Source organism: Ammodytes marinus (assembly GCF_949987685.1).
Source record: "Ammodytes marinus genome assembly, chromosome: 6".
NCBI classification, from domain to species: Eukaryota; Metazoa; Chordata; class Actinopteri; order Uranoscopiformes; family Ammodytidae; genus Ammodytes; species Ammodytes marinus.
The window spans coordinates 28,318,318-28,334,318 of NC_137235.1; the positions used below are offsets into that span (position 1 = coordinate 28,318,318).

The following is a 16,001-nucleotide window of genomic DNA, read 5'->3' on the forward strand; positions in this document are numbered from 1 at the left end:
CCTTAACAAACTGCTAACAAACACTTAACAAATCATTAATAATCATTAATTAAGAGTTTACTAATGATATATTAACGAGTTACAACGGATAGTTATTATAAAGTGTTACCAAATAACTCATCAATCAGACAAGTAACAACATTCGAACAAATCCCTTTGAATGACCTTCAGAATAGTGCTAAGAATGATCATGGAAAGTTTAGCTGATGTAAGCGTGCTTTACAAATTTTTGTTTGTTTTACTTCTATGGCAGGTTATTTAAGACCTACTTCACCGGTGGGATTATGAAGGTGTATGAACTCTGAGATCCTATGTAGTATAAATGTGCAAACATTTTTTAAATCGGTTCATCCTAGCCTGAGAAAAGAGTTTTATGGTCTCAGTGTCTAACCCTACTTTTTACTAGTGTGACGATGTTATAATGATAGAATGCAGGTTCTGTATGGGTGAAGTATTTACAAAGACGACCTGGCAAAAAAAGAAATCCTTTTGAAGGGAGGGATTTTTTGGTTCAGAGCATTAAAAAAACTAATGTTGAGATAATGGCCGTTAAAGATGGATGTATGGGGGAAATATACAGACGCAAACAGACAAGGTTTAGTCAAATAAACACCTAAATGTACATGCTGGAACTGTGATTGAAACTAGTATGGAAGAAGACATGTTACGGAAGCCAACAATCTGAGCAGTTCTTGTTGTAGCAGAGTGTACTTTGTGTGTGTGTGTGTGTGTGTGTGTGTGTGTGTGTGTGTGTGTGTTGTGTGTGTTGTGTGTGTGTGGGGTGTGTTTGTGATTGTGTGTGTGTGTGTGTGTGCGTGCGCGCGTGTGTGTGTACCTTGCCGTGCCACAATAACACTAGCCATGCAGTCTGGGACGCTGGTGCCTGCTGCTAGGAAGGTGATGCCCATGATAACGTCAGGAATGCCCAGAGTAAAGCCGATCACCGTCACCTGAAACCCAAACAATGTCTCCATAAATATACACTAGTTATACACAGTTCAGCAGTAGAGCTCCTGAAAGAAAGATTACGGATAAAACAAGTTCCCATCTGGTATTCCATTACAGTAGTACAAACTAACTGAATTCATTTAACGCTAAGGCTGTGTATTAACACAAGAATAATTTTTTTTCAGCACGCACACACACTACAGACATGTAGCGGATGGTGAGGAGATATTCACCCATTTTCTCTCAAAAGGGGATTTTGACATCGCTGACTCCACCTTTTACGTAAAAATGGAATAGCTCTGTAGGATAATATTTCCCAGTTGTATAGAGGTAGTTTAAAAAAAATTGGGGCATTTTTTTCTTTTTTAGACAGATTTGGAGAGACAGAGTTGAAATGGGGCAAAGAGGGGAAGACACAGCCTCTAGGGGAACGCTCTAACCACTATGCCACGAGCGCCCCCACCCCTTTAGAGGTGATTCTAACATTATTTTGATCAGGATTTTTTTGTTTTTACAGCATTGACTGGACCTACCATCCAGACCATGATGTAGGAGAGGCCAGCGATCCACATGGTGGCAGTGAAGAATGAGACCATGAACCATCTCTCCCAGCGCCGCTTGGAGCAGTTGGGCACGGTGAGGAAGAGAAGCAGGGACAAGGGCCACATCACTATCCACTTCAGCTTGTTACACCCCCCGGCTGGAGAGAGAAAACAGAGGTTGATACGTTGATGGTTTCAGTGACAGCAGTGATAACAGAGATGTATTGATTGTGGTGTGTGCATGGAGCCAAAACGTTTGTTAATCAATGGAATAAAATCTGAATGTGGATAGATAAAATCTGCATTTGAAAAAAAAAATTGATTTTAGAGACAGGTGTCAATAAATAATTTATTCAAAATCATTTCAGATTTGAATTGAAATTATATTTAAAGCTATAGTGCGAAACTTTTTCATATCCATTTAATGTAGGTTACATTTCGAGCCATTGCCAAAGGAGTTGACATGAAAAGTTGATTAAGCCAATCAGCTCCACAAAACTCTCTCTGTCATTTCGCAGGATGGCGACGTTTGCATGTCGTTTGAGTCGTTGATTCTACTGCTAAGAAAAAAACCTGGACGTACGGCAGAAGGTTATGACATCCATGTGTGGATCACCCAAGACTTACCTCGTGTAGGAACGCCGAGACAGTGTTCAGAATTTCTCATGGGGGGATGGCAGAATTTACGCACTCTAACTTTAAACTGAAAATATTTTTTTTTACCCGACACTACTTATTATTTTGAATGAAGTGTTGAATTGTTTCAAGGTTCAAGATAAAAAATTAAAATTCAATCGATTTAGCTCTCTGCCCCGGGATTGTCTCCATATGTGTGTGGTGCTGTTCTACCTGGCACTTTGAAAGGCACCAGGGGCCCTCCTCCGCTGTCCTCTTCTCCCTCTCCCTCCTGGTCGTTCTGGTTGTTCTGGTTCTCTTGGTTCTGGTTCTCCGTCTGGTTCCCTGCCTCCAGCCTGGGCAGCCTCCCGTTCAGACCCTGCTCGGCCCCGCCCACCCCGTTCTCTAGGCCCCTCCTCCCCAGAGCCCGCCCCGCCGCGTCCGATTCGCCGTTGGTGATGCGGTTCACTCGGGTCTCACTGGTGTTGATCAGTCTTTGTCTCTGGAAGTGATTATAGGACATTATCATGGTCAAAATGAATTGAAGCTGAATGAAGCTGAAGTGCTTAGCTTTCTCATACGTCGGATACACTCAAGCCATCGCCCAAACGAGTTGACACAAAGTTGATTAAGCCTATCAGCTCCACAAAACTGTCTCTCTGTATGTCTCAGTATGGCTAATATACTGATTAGAGAAAAAAACTGGCTTCATCCATTCCCGCCCTCTTACGTCTCTTCGCCTCTTAGCATTAGCCATTGGATGTTGGACTATAGCACAGAGACCAACACAGTTGATCAGGTTTTATATGGAGTTACATAGCGCTGAAAGCAGGCAACCAGGGCGCTCTCTGGGAATGGGACAGACACCATTAGACCCAGATAAATTAGAACCACTTGGAAGCAAAAGTTACGTATTGTTGCTTTCAGCCATGACAACAACACTTCCATTAACACATTAAGGCATGTTGATGTGCTGTTGTGTGTAGCTGTTCATATTTTATTTATATCATAGAAGTCAAACATTTGTCTGAAGCAAAAGCTGATGATCATTTTCTCTTCTTTCTTTCCAAAGCCCAGATTTTGGTTGTTTGGTGATGGATTTTCATTCAGGCTTTTCTCTGCAGCAGACAGGTGTCTGAGAGGAAGATGTTGCCTTCAATCTCAGTAAGAAAGTGAACATTCATTCCACTCTTTCTTCTCCTGACTCCAGACAGGGTTATTTAGTTTGCATTTATTTTAAACTGTGCTTTGGCAGGGAGTATCTTCAGTTGAGAAAACTATAGTTTTGTTTAAACTTTTTTACAATTTTTAAACAACCTGGAACATGAACAACCACATAACTCGACATAGAGTCCAACATAGCAAAGATGTAAATGCTGTATATATATATATATACACACACACACACACACACACACACACACACACACGTCTGTAGGGCCGGGAAGATAGTCTTTTGTCCCGATTTAATTAATGAACAATACCTGGTTGCTGGTTTGATTTGTATTGCGATACTAAAGTATTGGGATTACAGAAGTATTGCGATTCGATAGTATTGATTATTGCGACTTGCTTTTCCTTCTTAAACAAAACAAGCTGAATCATACACTTCTAGAGACTGTCTGTCACGAGTCATATTTCCCAAAACAATGCACATCATGTCAGTCAGGCAACCAGCGTAAACGAATGAATTACTGCCAACCTACAGTTTGTTTACCCGCATGACACAACGTCTGCGCTAAATAATCTAACAAAAACTAAAATATCGATTAAAGGAAAAAAAAATCGATACCATAAAATCATCCTATGAAAAATCACGATTCTTTAGTGTATAGATTTTTTCACCCAGCCCTACAGGTTGGTGAGTCCATGTACATTGGAGTGTATATATGTACCTCATTGATGATCATGCGAGAGGCCATGGTGAGCCTGGTCCTGGGGGAGAAGTGACTGGTGATCATGATCCTCATGCCGGCCTCGGAGAAGGTCAGCTGGTGGGGGTACGCACACAGCAGCTCATCCACCATCAGCACCGACGGCGTACAGTTGAAGTTAGCTAGAGAGATAATAACATAAAACGTCTTCATGTCACTGCAGTGCTATTTTGTTTACTTTTTTTGGCCAATCACAATCACTTTTTTTTTTTATTTATTTTTTTTAATTCTTAACATATTTTGTGTATTAAAAAAAAGCAAAGGTGTTTTTTGTAAATATAATTACAACTTTTCTCTACATGCCTGTGATTGGCTGGCCTTGTACACTTGTTTGATTGATAGTTGAGTCCACATACAGTATCGCCAATTGTATAGATAGATTGTATAGAGATTATATGGATTACAAGAAGCAAATATAATAAATATATTTTTTTTTTTACTATGGAAAAGGGGTAGGATTAAATAAGTGTATTGTTGTGGAATTCTTTATTACAGTCATAATAATTATGTGTTTATATAAGACTAATGCCATCTTGACTCTAAATAAACGGAAGTTAATCAACAAAAGTTCTGACCTGACCTTATGGTGAAGGTTGTTATGTCTCACTATTCCAACCCTGAAAGCTATTTACGTAGGATGAGGTTCGTGCGTAATTAGATTTTGCTATAACTTCTCTGTCTGACTGCCTATCGGTGGTCATTTCACACAATCCCATTGCTTGATTGTTGTCTTGACTCATGTTTGCAAACATTAAAGATCTGTTCTATTTTTATATTTAAACATTGTGTCACCTCGTATTAATTGACTATATTCTCATCTTTTAAAGGTTGATATTTCAATTCCATGACAATTTGGGGGCTCGTGTCCGGGATGTCTAACTCGAGGATTCCCTGAAGCACCCTCTGACAGGTTAACTGTGCACAGCCGGAGACTGGGTCCCGGAGCCTAAACCTCTCCCCACGGAGGACCGTAACTGACCTCAGGAGATGCAGGTTGGCGCCTAAATCAGATGTGCTTCAGGGGATCTCCCGATACGGCATCCAAGAACTCAAAGAGACTAAAAAGGTGAGAACACAATGTTTAATTAAAGTTTTAAAGGCCAGGGGTCAATAAACTATAAACTATAAAAGTAAGCTTAGGGTATGTTGGACGACTAGCTTTAGTTACAAGTTGGTTTAGGACAGCTGCTGATTAGTTGAACTAAAAACTAAAGACCAGGGGTCTTTAATTCGCATTAGCTGACGAGCTTTTACGAAATAAAATAGATTTAACCGGGTTAAGCTATTTTATCTAGTGCCGGGCACTAGGGTCAGGGACCAAAATTATACAGGCCAGGGGCCAAACTCGAGAAATAGGATAGATTTAACTAGGTTAAACTATTTTATCTAGCGCCAGGGGCACTAGGGTCAGGGACCAAACTCGAGAAATAAGATAGATTTAACTAGGTTAGACTATTTTATCTAGCGCCAGGGGCACTAGGGTCAGGGACCAAAATTATACTGGCCAGGGGCCAGGCTCGAGAAATAGGATAGATTTAACTAAGTTAAACTATTTTATCTAGCGCCAGGGGCACTAGGGTCAGGGACCAAACTCGAGGAATAGGATAGATTTAACCGGGTTAAACTATTCTATCTAGTGCCGGGCACTAGGTGGTCCGGGACCACGAAAGATATCTTTACTGTCAGGGACAGTGCGCAGGATCCATAAAAATGTTTTGGCAAAAATAGATCTAAAATAAAGAACGTTCTAAAATAGTTATATATAATACTTATAATATTTTCAAGTACTAATTGTGTGTGGTTTATTTAAGGTCTCTGTGTTTTCTGTTGGATCTGTCCTCCACTGCATTCTCTAAAATTCAATATTATTGTAAAAAGGGAACAGTCCGTTTAAACAAAAGGAGTTGGAAGTTGAATTTGAATGTTGTGCAAAGAATGTGTGATAAGAATGGGGACTCACTATACATGTGCATTGGTAAATTTATGGGAGGAATATGATCTTTCCAGGAAATGTGAGCTTTAGGCTCATTAAGATAGAAAAACTAAGTTAGCAATTATTTAAATTTTAGAGAAATAAAAGCTTTTTTGTTAGGCCTTTGTTGCAAAGTGAACAGAGACAGTGATTAGCTTAAAGGTAAAATAACTTTAACCAAAGTGTGCTAAGCTCCTCACAGGACAATTATCCCAGACCTGGTCTCTCGTCTCTGGCCTAGCAGAATCTCCTCTCTCACACCTCCGGTTGCAGACCAAAACCAGCTCAACGAACTAAAGCTGTTTCCACATCTACACCTGGATACAGCCCTGCATCTGCCAGATGAGTATTTTCCAACTACCACCTTATTCCATTTCAAATGGGGTCCAGTTCAACATGACTGGCCTAAAGAAGAGATCCTTTTATGACAGAACTAATGTGAACTCTGTGACAAGGACAACCTCTGTATGGCCCAGCTGAAGGCCTATGGACAAATGGAAAGGGCGGACGAAGAGGACCAGAGGCAGAGGCAGAGCCAGCAGATGTGGCTAAAACACCAGGAACATCAGCATGGCTGATTCTGTGTTGGGACAACTTGCACTGGGCAGGGAATGTCCTGAACAACATCCAGAGAATGGACGGCAGTTGCAGTTCCAGGGGCGAGAGGCAGTGAGAGAGTGGGAGACTGACTGGCCGGAGAGGAGAGACAGAGAGGGGTCCACAGGAGGGTGAGGTGCACCAAACATGCAGTGACTCTCACTGTCCAGTAATATTATTATTATATGCTTAATTTTCCCATCTGAATTGTCTACACCAGAATTGTTAGTGTCACGCTAGGTGATTACATTTTTGGCTAATTATGGTATATTATATCTAATTTGTTTTGATAGACAACTGAGTATTGTACTGTATCCAGGTCTCTATGTTTACATACCTATCTTTGCAGGTGAAAACATTTACCCAAAACACGGCTATAGGCCGAGCAAGTGACTGCAGTGACTAAAGTAGTGTTGGTTTAAACACGAGAGCATGTTTCCTTTATACACACACAATTACGAAACAATTATTTAATGATAGAAAAGTACTTCTAATATCGCGCTATAGCATCGTTTGTGAGCAGAATTTTCTAAAAAATAACAGTGTGTAAGACGGGATGTTATTATTCCCAAGCCACACAGATTTCCAAAAAGGGATCATTTTTAAATGACTTCAGAATTTTCAAAATTAGTTAAGCCTCTGCAGAGCAAACTTTATACATGATCATGGACTGACTGATGACTAAGACTGACTGTTTAATTATTTTACAACCTTTTCCTAATTCACTGCGTTCTCCTTACAGACAGAAAAATGCAATAGATAAGTATTTTCTCCCTCTCAGCAGAGCTGATAAGAGCTCAGGAGGATGTTCCCAAAACAACGTTTGTTTCTCGACAACACGGCAACCCGTGTTTTGACCAAATTTAGTTTATCTTACACAATAAATGTGACCTGGGTAAAACTTTGAGAACATACGAACAATATGTAACTTTCAGCACAACACAGAAAAATACCACCATTGATCTCTGCTATGGTTCAATAGGTGGAGCTTATCGTTCCATACCCATGCCTGCCCTTGAGGCCACTTATCACAACAGTGTTTACCTCATGCCAGTGTATAAACCGTCCTTCAGACGCTTAGAACACAAGGAGAGACAGGTGGAAAGTGGCCCATGGAGGGGTCCTTTGCCTCAGATACGCTTGCTAGTTCAACTGTATATGGCCCACATGGAGATCCAGCTTGGGATTTTGGTAAAATAAGAAGATGTGTGGCAATATGGTTTGACACCGCAGAACTGTATGGAAGTGGGAATGAATGTACTGAACGTGCAAATGTGTGCAAAGGAAAGGATGATCGAGTTCCTGAAGAACTTAAAGAATTGATTAATAGATGTGTTGCATTATGTAAGTGCACGTCATGTGCCACTGCTTGAAACTATGTTGAAAACTAGAGCTGAGGAAATGGTTAAGATAAAACAGTGTCATGGATCAAACCCCACACAAAATGCTAAAGCCATGATATTCAAATGGGTGAAACGGCAGAGTACCCCCCCCCCCCTCACCACAAAGTCTGGTGGCCACTCTGATAGAGGCCGGCCTACCGCTCCCGTCTTCCATGATTGATGTGCCTATTGTTTCCTCATACCCAAAAGTAACTCAGAAGATAGAAGAAGCTACAATACAACATGTAAGTAGAAATAAAGAGGATGAATTACTTTTCATAGCAGCTGCAGTTCAAGCACTAAGGGAGATAGACTTGCATGCAGCAGGAGGGTCAGGGATCAAAAAGGGAGGAGTGAGTGCGATAGAACCAAAGTACATCAGCCGGCAGAGCAAAGCACACACTTCCCCACACTACTCACAAAACAATAACTTCAGAAACAATTGGAGAAAAGGACAGTGTAACTTCTGCGGAAAAAATGGTCAGACCATACAAATTTAATTCAAGCAGCTACAATTAAACTTTCTTCTTCCCCTATTGAAGACCCACTAATGCCAGTAGAAATAAATGGGTCCACAGTGTCTATTTTGGTTGATAGTAACCCTTCAAAGAGTATATGCTGTTTGATGTTGAAATTGAACACTCTTATTTGCAGTGATAATATAAGACAACTGTGAGATATGACTAGCAAGATGTTACCACCAGAGTCAGAATTGATTATCTTTGTTGAATGTTGACTATAGTTTTGATTTTGTAAATCCAAAAGTTAAAAAGTAAATTGCCGAAATAAATTGTTGTGCAAATTAGCTGTAATGTTGAGATCTATTATATTTTCTTGTTCCTGCTGCCTATGCAGTGGCTCAGACACAGAGATTCTATAGAGAGAGCTGTTGCTGAGGAACAAATTATGAGATACAGAGAAGCATATACATACAATACAGTGCCTAAAATTATGAGAGGAGATTGACCCTTGGACTCCTTCTGGAAAGTATCCTAAAACTATTTAAGTTGCATGATCTTGAGATATTATCAATGTTGTTTTCCTTCATTTCAACTTGGTTGTAATAAACGTTTCCTTTTGACTCAGATAATTAGCTTATTGACTATTAGACATTTAAATGCACATGATTAGTGAAAGAAGCAAGGAACATTTACTTTATGATTCTACAATGTGTGTTTTATCAGTTAAATAGTCTCACACACAGGAGAGAGTAACTCATTCTAAGGTTTATTTCTACATGCAGTCACAGACGGCAGTGAGTAAAAACAATAGATAAGGTGGCAGACCTTGAGAGCAGCCATAGCAGCCTCTCAAACAGACAAGCACACGAGCTACATCTGAGTAAACACATTTCGCCACAAAATATATTTATATCAAAGAAGCTACCTTTTCAAGTTCACTTCAGATTATTTTCAGAAAGTTCTTGAGTCCAGCCATTAATGCACCACAAAGTCATGGTTTAGGTTCAACAGTGTTGTCTTTTTAATTTGCATCCAGAGAGCCAGTATCTGTTTGCATTTAGAGCTTAAGGTAAACAAATTAAGAATGAAATCATGTCTCTGGTTAGTGGAAAACTTGACCCATTACAGTTTGCTTATCAAACTGGGAAAAGTGTAGATGATGCAAAGCTCTTTATTATAGATACAATGTATAAACATTTAGAAAAGCCTGGATCTCATGTTAGACTGTTATTTGCAGACTTTTCTTCTGCTTTTAATAAGATGCAGCCGCATATTTTAATTGAGAGACTAGCTGCAGAGTTTGAGTTACCCCATCAGATTCTGCTGTTGCTTTAAATTTCTAGAATAGAAATGAATTATTTACAAATAGCACCAATTTGTTTTAACAAAGCTTCAAAAAACTATTTTAAACTATTGTTTAAAGTATGTATTGTGTCCCTAACAGTGTTAAACATTGGATTCCTTTCAGAGAGAGAGACAGAGAGAGAGAGAAAGGGAGTGTGTGGGTATGAGTGAGTATGTGTGCTGGTGTGGTTGAGTGACCATGGGACACCAAAATTGAGAAAATGTGTGTGTGTGTGTGTGTGTGTGACTGACTGCATGCATGTGTGTGAGAGGAGGGAGAGATTGGTGGTCGCTCTTTCTGCGGGTTTGGCGCCTCTGACCGCCGGAGGAGGGAGGATCTACATTGGTGGAGTGTTTGGATTTGGTGGGGTCCTGCGACCTGGAAGCCACCATAGCGATACACAATAATACCCATTGTATTGTTTTTTTTTTCTTTAGCTCACTTCACCTTTTATCTGGTTAAAATGTGTTCACACATTTGTTTAGAAAACTTTGATCTAAAATATGATGATTTTGTTTTAGTTTTCCCTTTTGATTTTAACAGGTACTGGTACACAACAGGCCTCAATACTTACTCACAGAGTTTTTTGTTCAAAGTGCCTAATTTGTCTCAGGAACAATGGTTGCAGGACAGGCTAGGCCCATGGGGAGCAGTTGCCCTTCAAGTTCTTTTTCTATTCCTAATCATGTTTGGTGCCTTCTTGTGTCTCTGTACTTGTACCCTTACCTGCATGAGAGCCTTGCTACACAGATGGATAGCCAGTGTGGTTGGAGGAAAGGTGGAGCAATATGCTCTCCGTTCTCCCAGACGAGAATCCTTTGATCCCTGGGATGTGGCCGACTCACTCCCAGACATTGAGCAGCTGCACTTCTTGACCGAAGGAAGCTCGTAGGCCTCCACTCTACCGAATGTGCATGCTTCAAGCCTGGGGTTGAGGCAGACCCACGACTACAGGACTAAAGAAATCCCGGAAGGATGACAACAAGGGCACACGGTAAAGGTGTTCGCCCCTACGAAGGGTCATGTTCTAGAACCTCTGACCCAGGAACGTATACCCACAGGTAGCATGCTGACTCCTGAGCCCGAAGAAACATCCTGCCATGTGGGTGTTCCTCTGCATCCCACGATGAGAATGGCTACAATGAAATAATGACACCTGAACACCAGGCCTTTGATTTATGCTAACCTTTAATTATATCCCGCAACTTAACATTACCCTTACGGTATATTAATCTACATTTAATAGTTAACATTAATTCTTTCTTACAGCATTTTATTTAGTTTTGTTTAGAATTATACTGCCATATAACATTACTTTTGATTTAAATATTTTAAGCATAGCTGTTTAATTTTTTGTTAAACAGAACTGTCTGAAAAAATTTTTTTCCTCTCTAACGACCTATGAGGTTTTTTTCCAAATGATAAGTTCTGTTATAGTAAGTATAGTTAGTGCATAGAATTCTTTTGACCTCCTTTTGCCAATTGTGAGGGGGTGGGTTTGCTTCTATGTGTATAGGTGATGATGACCTGTGATTTCTGTCCGTCTATTTTGAATACACTGGTCAAGGGGATAAAACACCTGAAAGGCCACTCAGGCCTTGGCGGACAATCTCACAGGCCATCATGTAGAATTTTAATACGCTTTTGTTTTTCCATATAAACTTGTTTATCCTTTAATTATTAGACCATTTTTTAGAATAATTATATTTGTTATTTATTTATTTTAAAGAGAAGGGAATGTTGTGGAATTCTTTATTACAGTCATAATAATTATGTGTTTATATAAGACTAATGCCATCTTGACTCTAAATAAACGGAAGTTAATCAACAAAAGTTCTGACCTGACCTTATGGTGAAGGTTGTTATGTCTCACTATTCCAACCCTGAAAGCTATTTACGTAGGATGAGGTTCGTGCGTAATTAGATTTTGCTATAACTTCTCTGTCTGACTGCCTATCGGTGGTCATTTCACACAATCCCATTGCTTGATTGTTGTCTTGACTCATGTTTGCAAACATTAAAGATCTGTTCTATTTTTATATTTAAACATTGTGTCACCTCGTATTAATTGACTATATTCTCATCTTTTAAAGGTTGATATTTCAATTCCATGACAGTATACTTCTTCCTGCTCCTTTTCAGGCATATCACATCAATACAGATAATTTGTTTTATTTTTTTTCATTTTTGTGAAGTCATTTAAACATAAATTGTTTATTGTATTTTTATGCTTTTCATTTAGTTTTGTATTGTTTTTGATATGTCTGAAATAAAATAAAAAATTCAAATTCAAATTCACATGCACCGCTTCCTTTAGCTAACAAAGCTGAAGTACGCACTGTTTTGCATCGAAACTGACTGATATTGCAGGTGCATTTCTAGCCTGCAGACCAACATACGCTGCTACATTATTTAAGAGCTTCTTCAGCAATCCAATATGGAACTCAAGTTGTGTCCTTGTTTGTATATAAAAAAAGGAGACATTAGATTAGAGGTATACACTAGGTCATCTCCATCGAACACTTGGCAAACGTTTATCTTATACTAACTGCGTTAATATTTGAACATCAATCCTCAACGATCTGGCTGCGGTTAGTATAGACATAAACAGCTGCTGCTCTATTTGTTTTGGTGGTCAGTTCAAATATCAACAAGCTATCTCTCATGAGGCTGACTGCACCTTTAACTAGTAAGCAGGTGAGGGTCTGTGATGTCTGTGATATAAACATCCATTTTGGGTTGAACTCAGCTGAGGTAAAAGCAAGACACAATTCTGTCTTGACGGAATATGACTGGAGACAGCGCTGGGACGCTTGAGCGGGTCCATTGAGATTTCCCACTGTGTTTCAAAGTAACGTGTCGCTGAAAACTGTCTCCTTAGACCCTCAAGCGAAGGCCGACCCCCAAGCACAGGACATTCTTGTGTCCAATACAGCCGTGGAAAAAATTAAGAGACCACTCCAAATGTTCAGTGTCTCCTGTTTTGCTATTTATAGGCATATGTTTGAGTAGAATGAACATTTTGGTTTTATTTTATAAACTACTGACAACATTTCTACCAAATTCACAATGAAAATATTGTCATTAAGAGCATTTTCAATAAGTAATGTAGAGATGAAGATTGAAGAAAAATCCAGGCTGGTCGCTGCAGTATATCTACAGGGTTCCACCTCTGAATTACAAATGTGCAGTATGTTATATAGGAGTACTTTGCTTCCTCATCTAGTGTTGAAAGTTCTAGATTGCAATGCTTTGTGTCTACTCATTCTGTTATAAGAATTTACAGAAGCTACGTTGGCCTTCAAGGACAAGAGGCTAGTAACTAAAGATGGCATCATCCACTGAGGTGAAGATGTATTTAGTTATTATATAGTATTTTTTCTTCATCTTCCAACATATGCATTTCCCCAGGACGCACACTTTATACAAAAAAGGTTGAAAGTTCTGTGCTACTGTAGAAACATGGCGGTGCCCCGCTCCTATGCAAATATATATAAGGCTCATTCTAAGGTAAAAAAATACAGAACAATTGTAATTCCAAATAATAATACATTCATTAAAACATACACATGAATATTATATTCCCTTTCTACCAAGTCAAACGCCATTTCCCATTACACACTGCACCTTTCAATGTGAAAGAGTGCCCGTAGGCTCCAAGCAGTTAGTAGGGTTAGTGGTTAGGCCCCCCCCCACCCCAAATGAAGTCCTTGCAGCAGACCTGGTTTAAGTCGAGGGTTGACATGGCTTGGTTTGTAGCTGTTTTCCTTGAAGAGGTTCTAAATGGAGGGGCCAGGAGGTGCTAGCAGCCCCACTAACAATGAGATCAGGGACTTGTGTCACCATATACACAGAACCAAACCCGAGAAAGATAAATAGACGAGTAGTGGTGCCCCAGCTGCCTTTATATTGATGTACAGTACATTTCAGTGTGTGTAGGAATGAGCAGCTAAAACCTACACTGAGACCTACACACTAAGAGGGCAAAGCCTGTGTAGAAAAGAGCAAGAGTACCTTACCTTTCTTGAGCAGGACTGCGGTGGCGTCACATGTTACATCATCCAGATCAGTGCTCCCCGTCAGCCCGTTGGTTAGATTCATAGAGTTCTTCTTTCGCCGGTCAAAGTAGCGATGTGCCCGGCCATTAAACCTATGACAATGGCAAATGAATACATGAGAAGGCGCCTCAATGTATCGAGCTAAGCGCAAATGATCAATGAACTGAAGTTAAGGAGCAGTTTCTAAAGATGACACTCACTTCATGATGAGGATGTAGCCCGCATACATGATAATCAGGACAAGAGACTCCCACCTGCACACAAGGTCAGCAAAATGTACAGGTGCATCTCAAGAAATATGGATATCAACGAAAAGTTTATTTTAAATCTGTTATTTACTTGAAAAAGTGAAACCTTCATATATTATGGATTCAATATACTATATTTTTTTAATGGTTTTATGTAATATACTGGTATTTTGAGATATTATGTATGAGATGTTTTATTGGATTGGATTGGATTTACTTTATTGATCCCCAATGGGGAAACACAGGAATACAGTAACAACATAAAACAAGCATGGTCACAGGGGGAGTATGGTCCACTACCATAGTAAAAATAGAAGGTTAAAAAATGGGAATAAATGTCAATATAACAATATTATGATGTGCAAATGAGCAATGTGCAGAAATCAAATCAGTAGTCCTGATTAAAAAGCCTAGCTGCTGCAGGAACAAAAAACTTCCTAATTCTCTCTGTAGAGCATCTTGGTAACAGGAGACGTTCACTCCTGACACTTAATCCTGTCTTATCTCACCATGAGCTGTGAGTCCTAATCATCAAAATCAAAAAAAAAAAGAAAGGAACTGACATATTTAAATTTGAGTAATAAATCTAGAATGATTGGAAAGTTTCACTTTTTGAATGGACTTTTCAATTTTTTTGAGATGCACCTGTATAGTAATTATTTAAAAAACACACACAAACACACATATACTGTATGTATACAGTAGTGTATATACAAAAAGGCTGCTACAGGAAATATCCTTACTCACCAGACCACCACCTCATCATAGATGAACTAAAAATGAAGGAGAAAGAAAGAAAGAAAGAAAGAAAGAAAGAAAGAAAGAAAGAAAGAAAGAAAGAAAGAAAGAAAGAAAGAAAGAAAGAAAGAAAGAAAGAAAGAAAGAAAGAAAGAAAGAAAGAAAGCAGGACACAGAAGACAAAGGGAGATTAGGTGGAGACATTAATTGAAAGATAAATGAATTCTGCATGTAAATGTATATGCTATCTATGGTAAATACAGTATCTACTCCGCTAGAGGGCATGGCCAATCCAGGGAGCAGGGACAGACAGAAAAAGGTCAGAGCACGACCTTTTGGTTCATTATATCTCATTTAAAATGCAGGAAGGCACTCAAGCAAAACAGGTCCGAGGAACATTTTTATGTCAGATTATATTCTGGAGTTTTTCTCTCCACCACCTGCAATCTATTTCTCATGTGTTGCTGCTGTAAGTAGAGCCAGGAGGAGGTATTTACATCCTGTTCTTAAGGGGAAGTGTCAAGATCACAATGCTAAAAAGATAGTAGTAAGTAAGTGTACATACCAAAAAGATTTTGCCTTCAAAACATTGATTTCATTTCAAAATTGTCATGAAATATGCAGGTTGTTGTTCTGAGCACAACAAATATCAAATAAAGTCAGTCCTACTGTTTTTATCCACTTTTAACTTTGATATTTGGTATGTCCACCTTTTGCAGCAATTACATCAGCACATCTCTCTGGCATAAAGTCAATATATATTCCCTGATAACTTCAACACAAATGTCTTCTACAACTCAGAGCAAAGGCTTTCCTTTGAATATACAATAGATCTGTCCAGTTTATTTTCCAACTCGCCCCAAATTTGCTCGATGTGCTTGAGGTTCTGGACCTTGAGGCCAGTGCATTATTTTCAATGTTTCGACAGATTTCTTCTATCCCAGGTAGAACCGGCAATAGTTAAAGATATATTATTACATTGCTGCGATTAGAAAAAAAAACTGATAAAGGTCCACATTTCTAGTGGATGTGCAGTATTGACTTTCTACCACCTACTGTAGGCAATAATACTGCTGAGGCACCAAGTGCAAATTGGGTATTGATACAGACAAAGCTTAGAACCATGAGCTGGACACATTCCAATTTTCCCCTAATTTACAC

At 39.3% G+C, this 16,001-nt stretch overlaps 1 protein-coding gene across 1 annotated transcript in view; it reads right to left on the reverse strand.

Moving 5' to 3' along the window:
- The window catches only part of LOC307251575 (sodium/potassium/calcium exchanger 3-like), a gene marked incomplete at its 5' end in the record, with an annotated part of 63,587 nt that overhangs the window by 2,329 nt on the left and 45,257 nt on the right, over positions 1-16,001 (reverse strand). Inside the window, 7 exons of the mRNA XM_080028947.1 lie at positions 836-950; positions 1,482-1,648; positions 2,340-2,607; positions 4,001-4,161; positions 13,816-13,946; positions 14,055-14,108; positions 14,850-14,875. Coding sequence (XP_079885073.1) covers positions 836-950; positions 1,482-1,648; positions 2,340-2,607; positions 4,001-4,161; positions 13,816-13,946; positions 14,055-14,108; positions 14,850-14,875 — 922 coding nt within the window. The remainder of the gene's footprint in view (positions 1-835; positions 951-1,481; positions 1,649-2,339; positions 2,608-4,000; positions 4,162-13,815; positions 13,947-14,054; positions 14,109-14,849; positions 14,876-16,001) is intronic.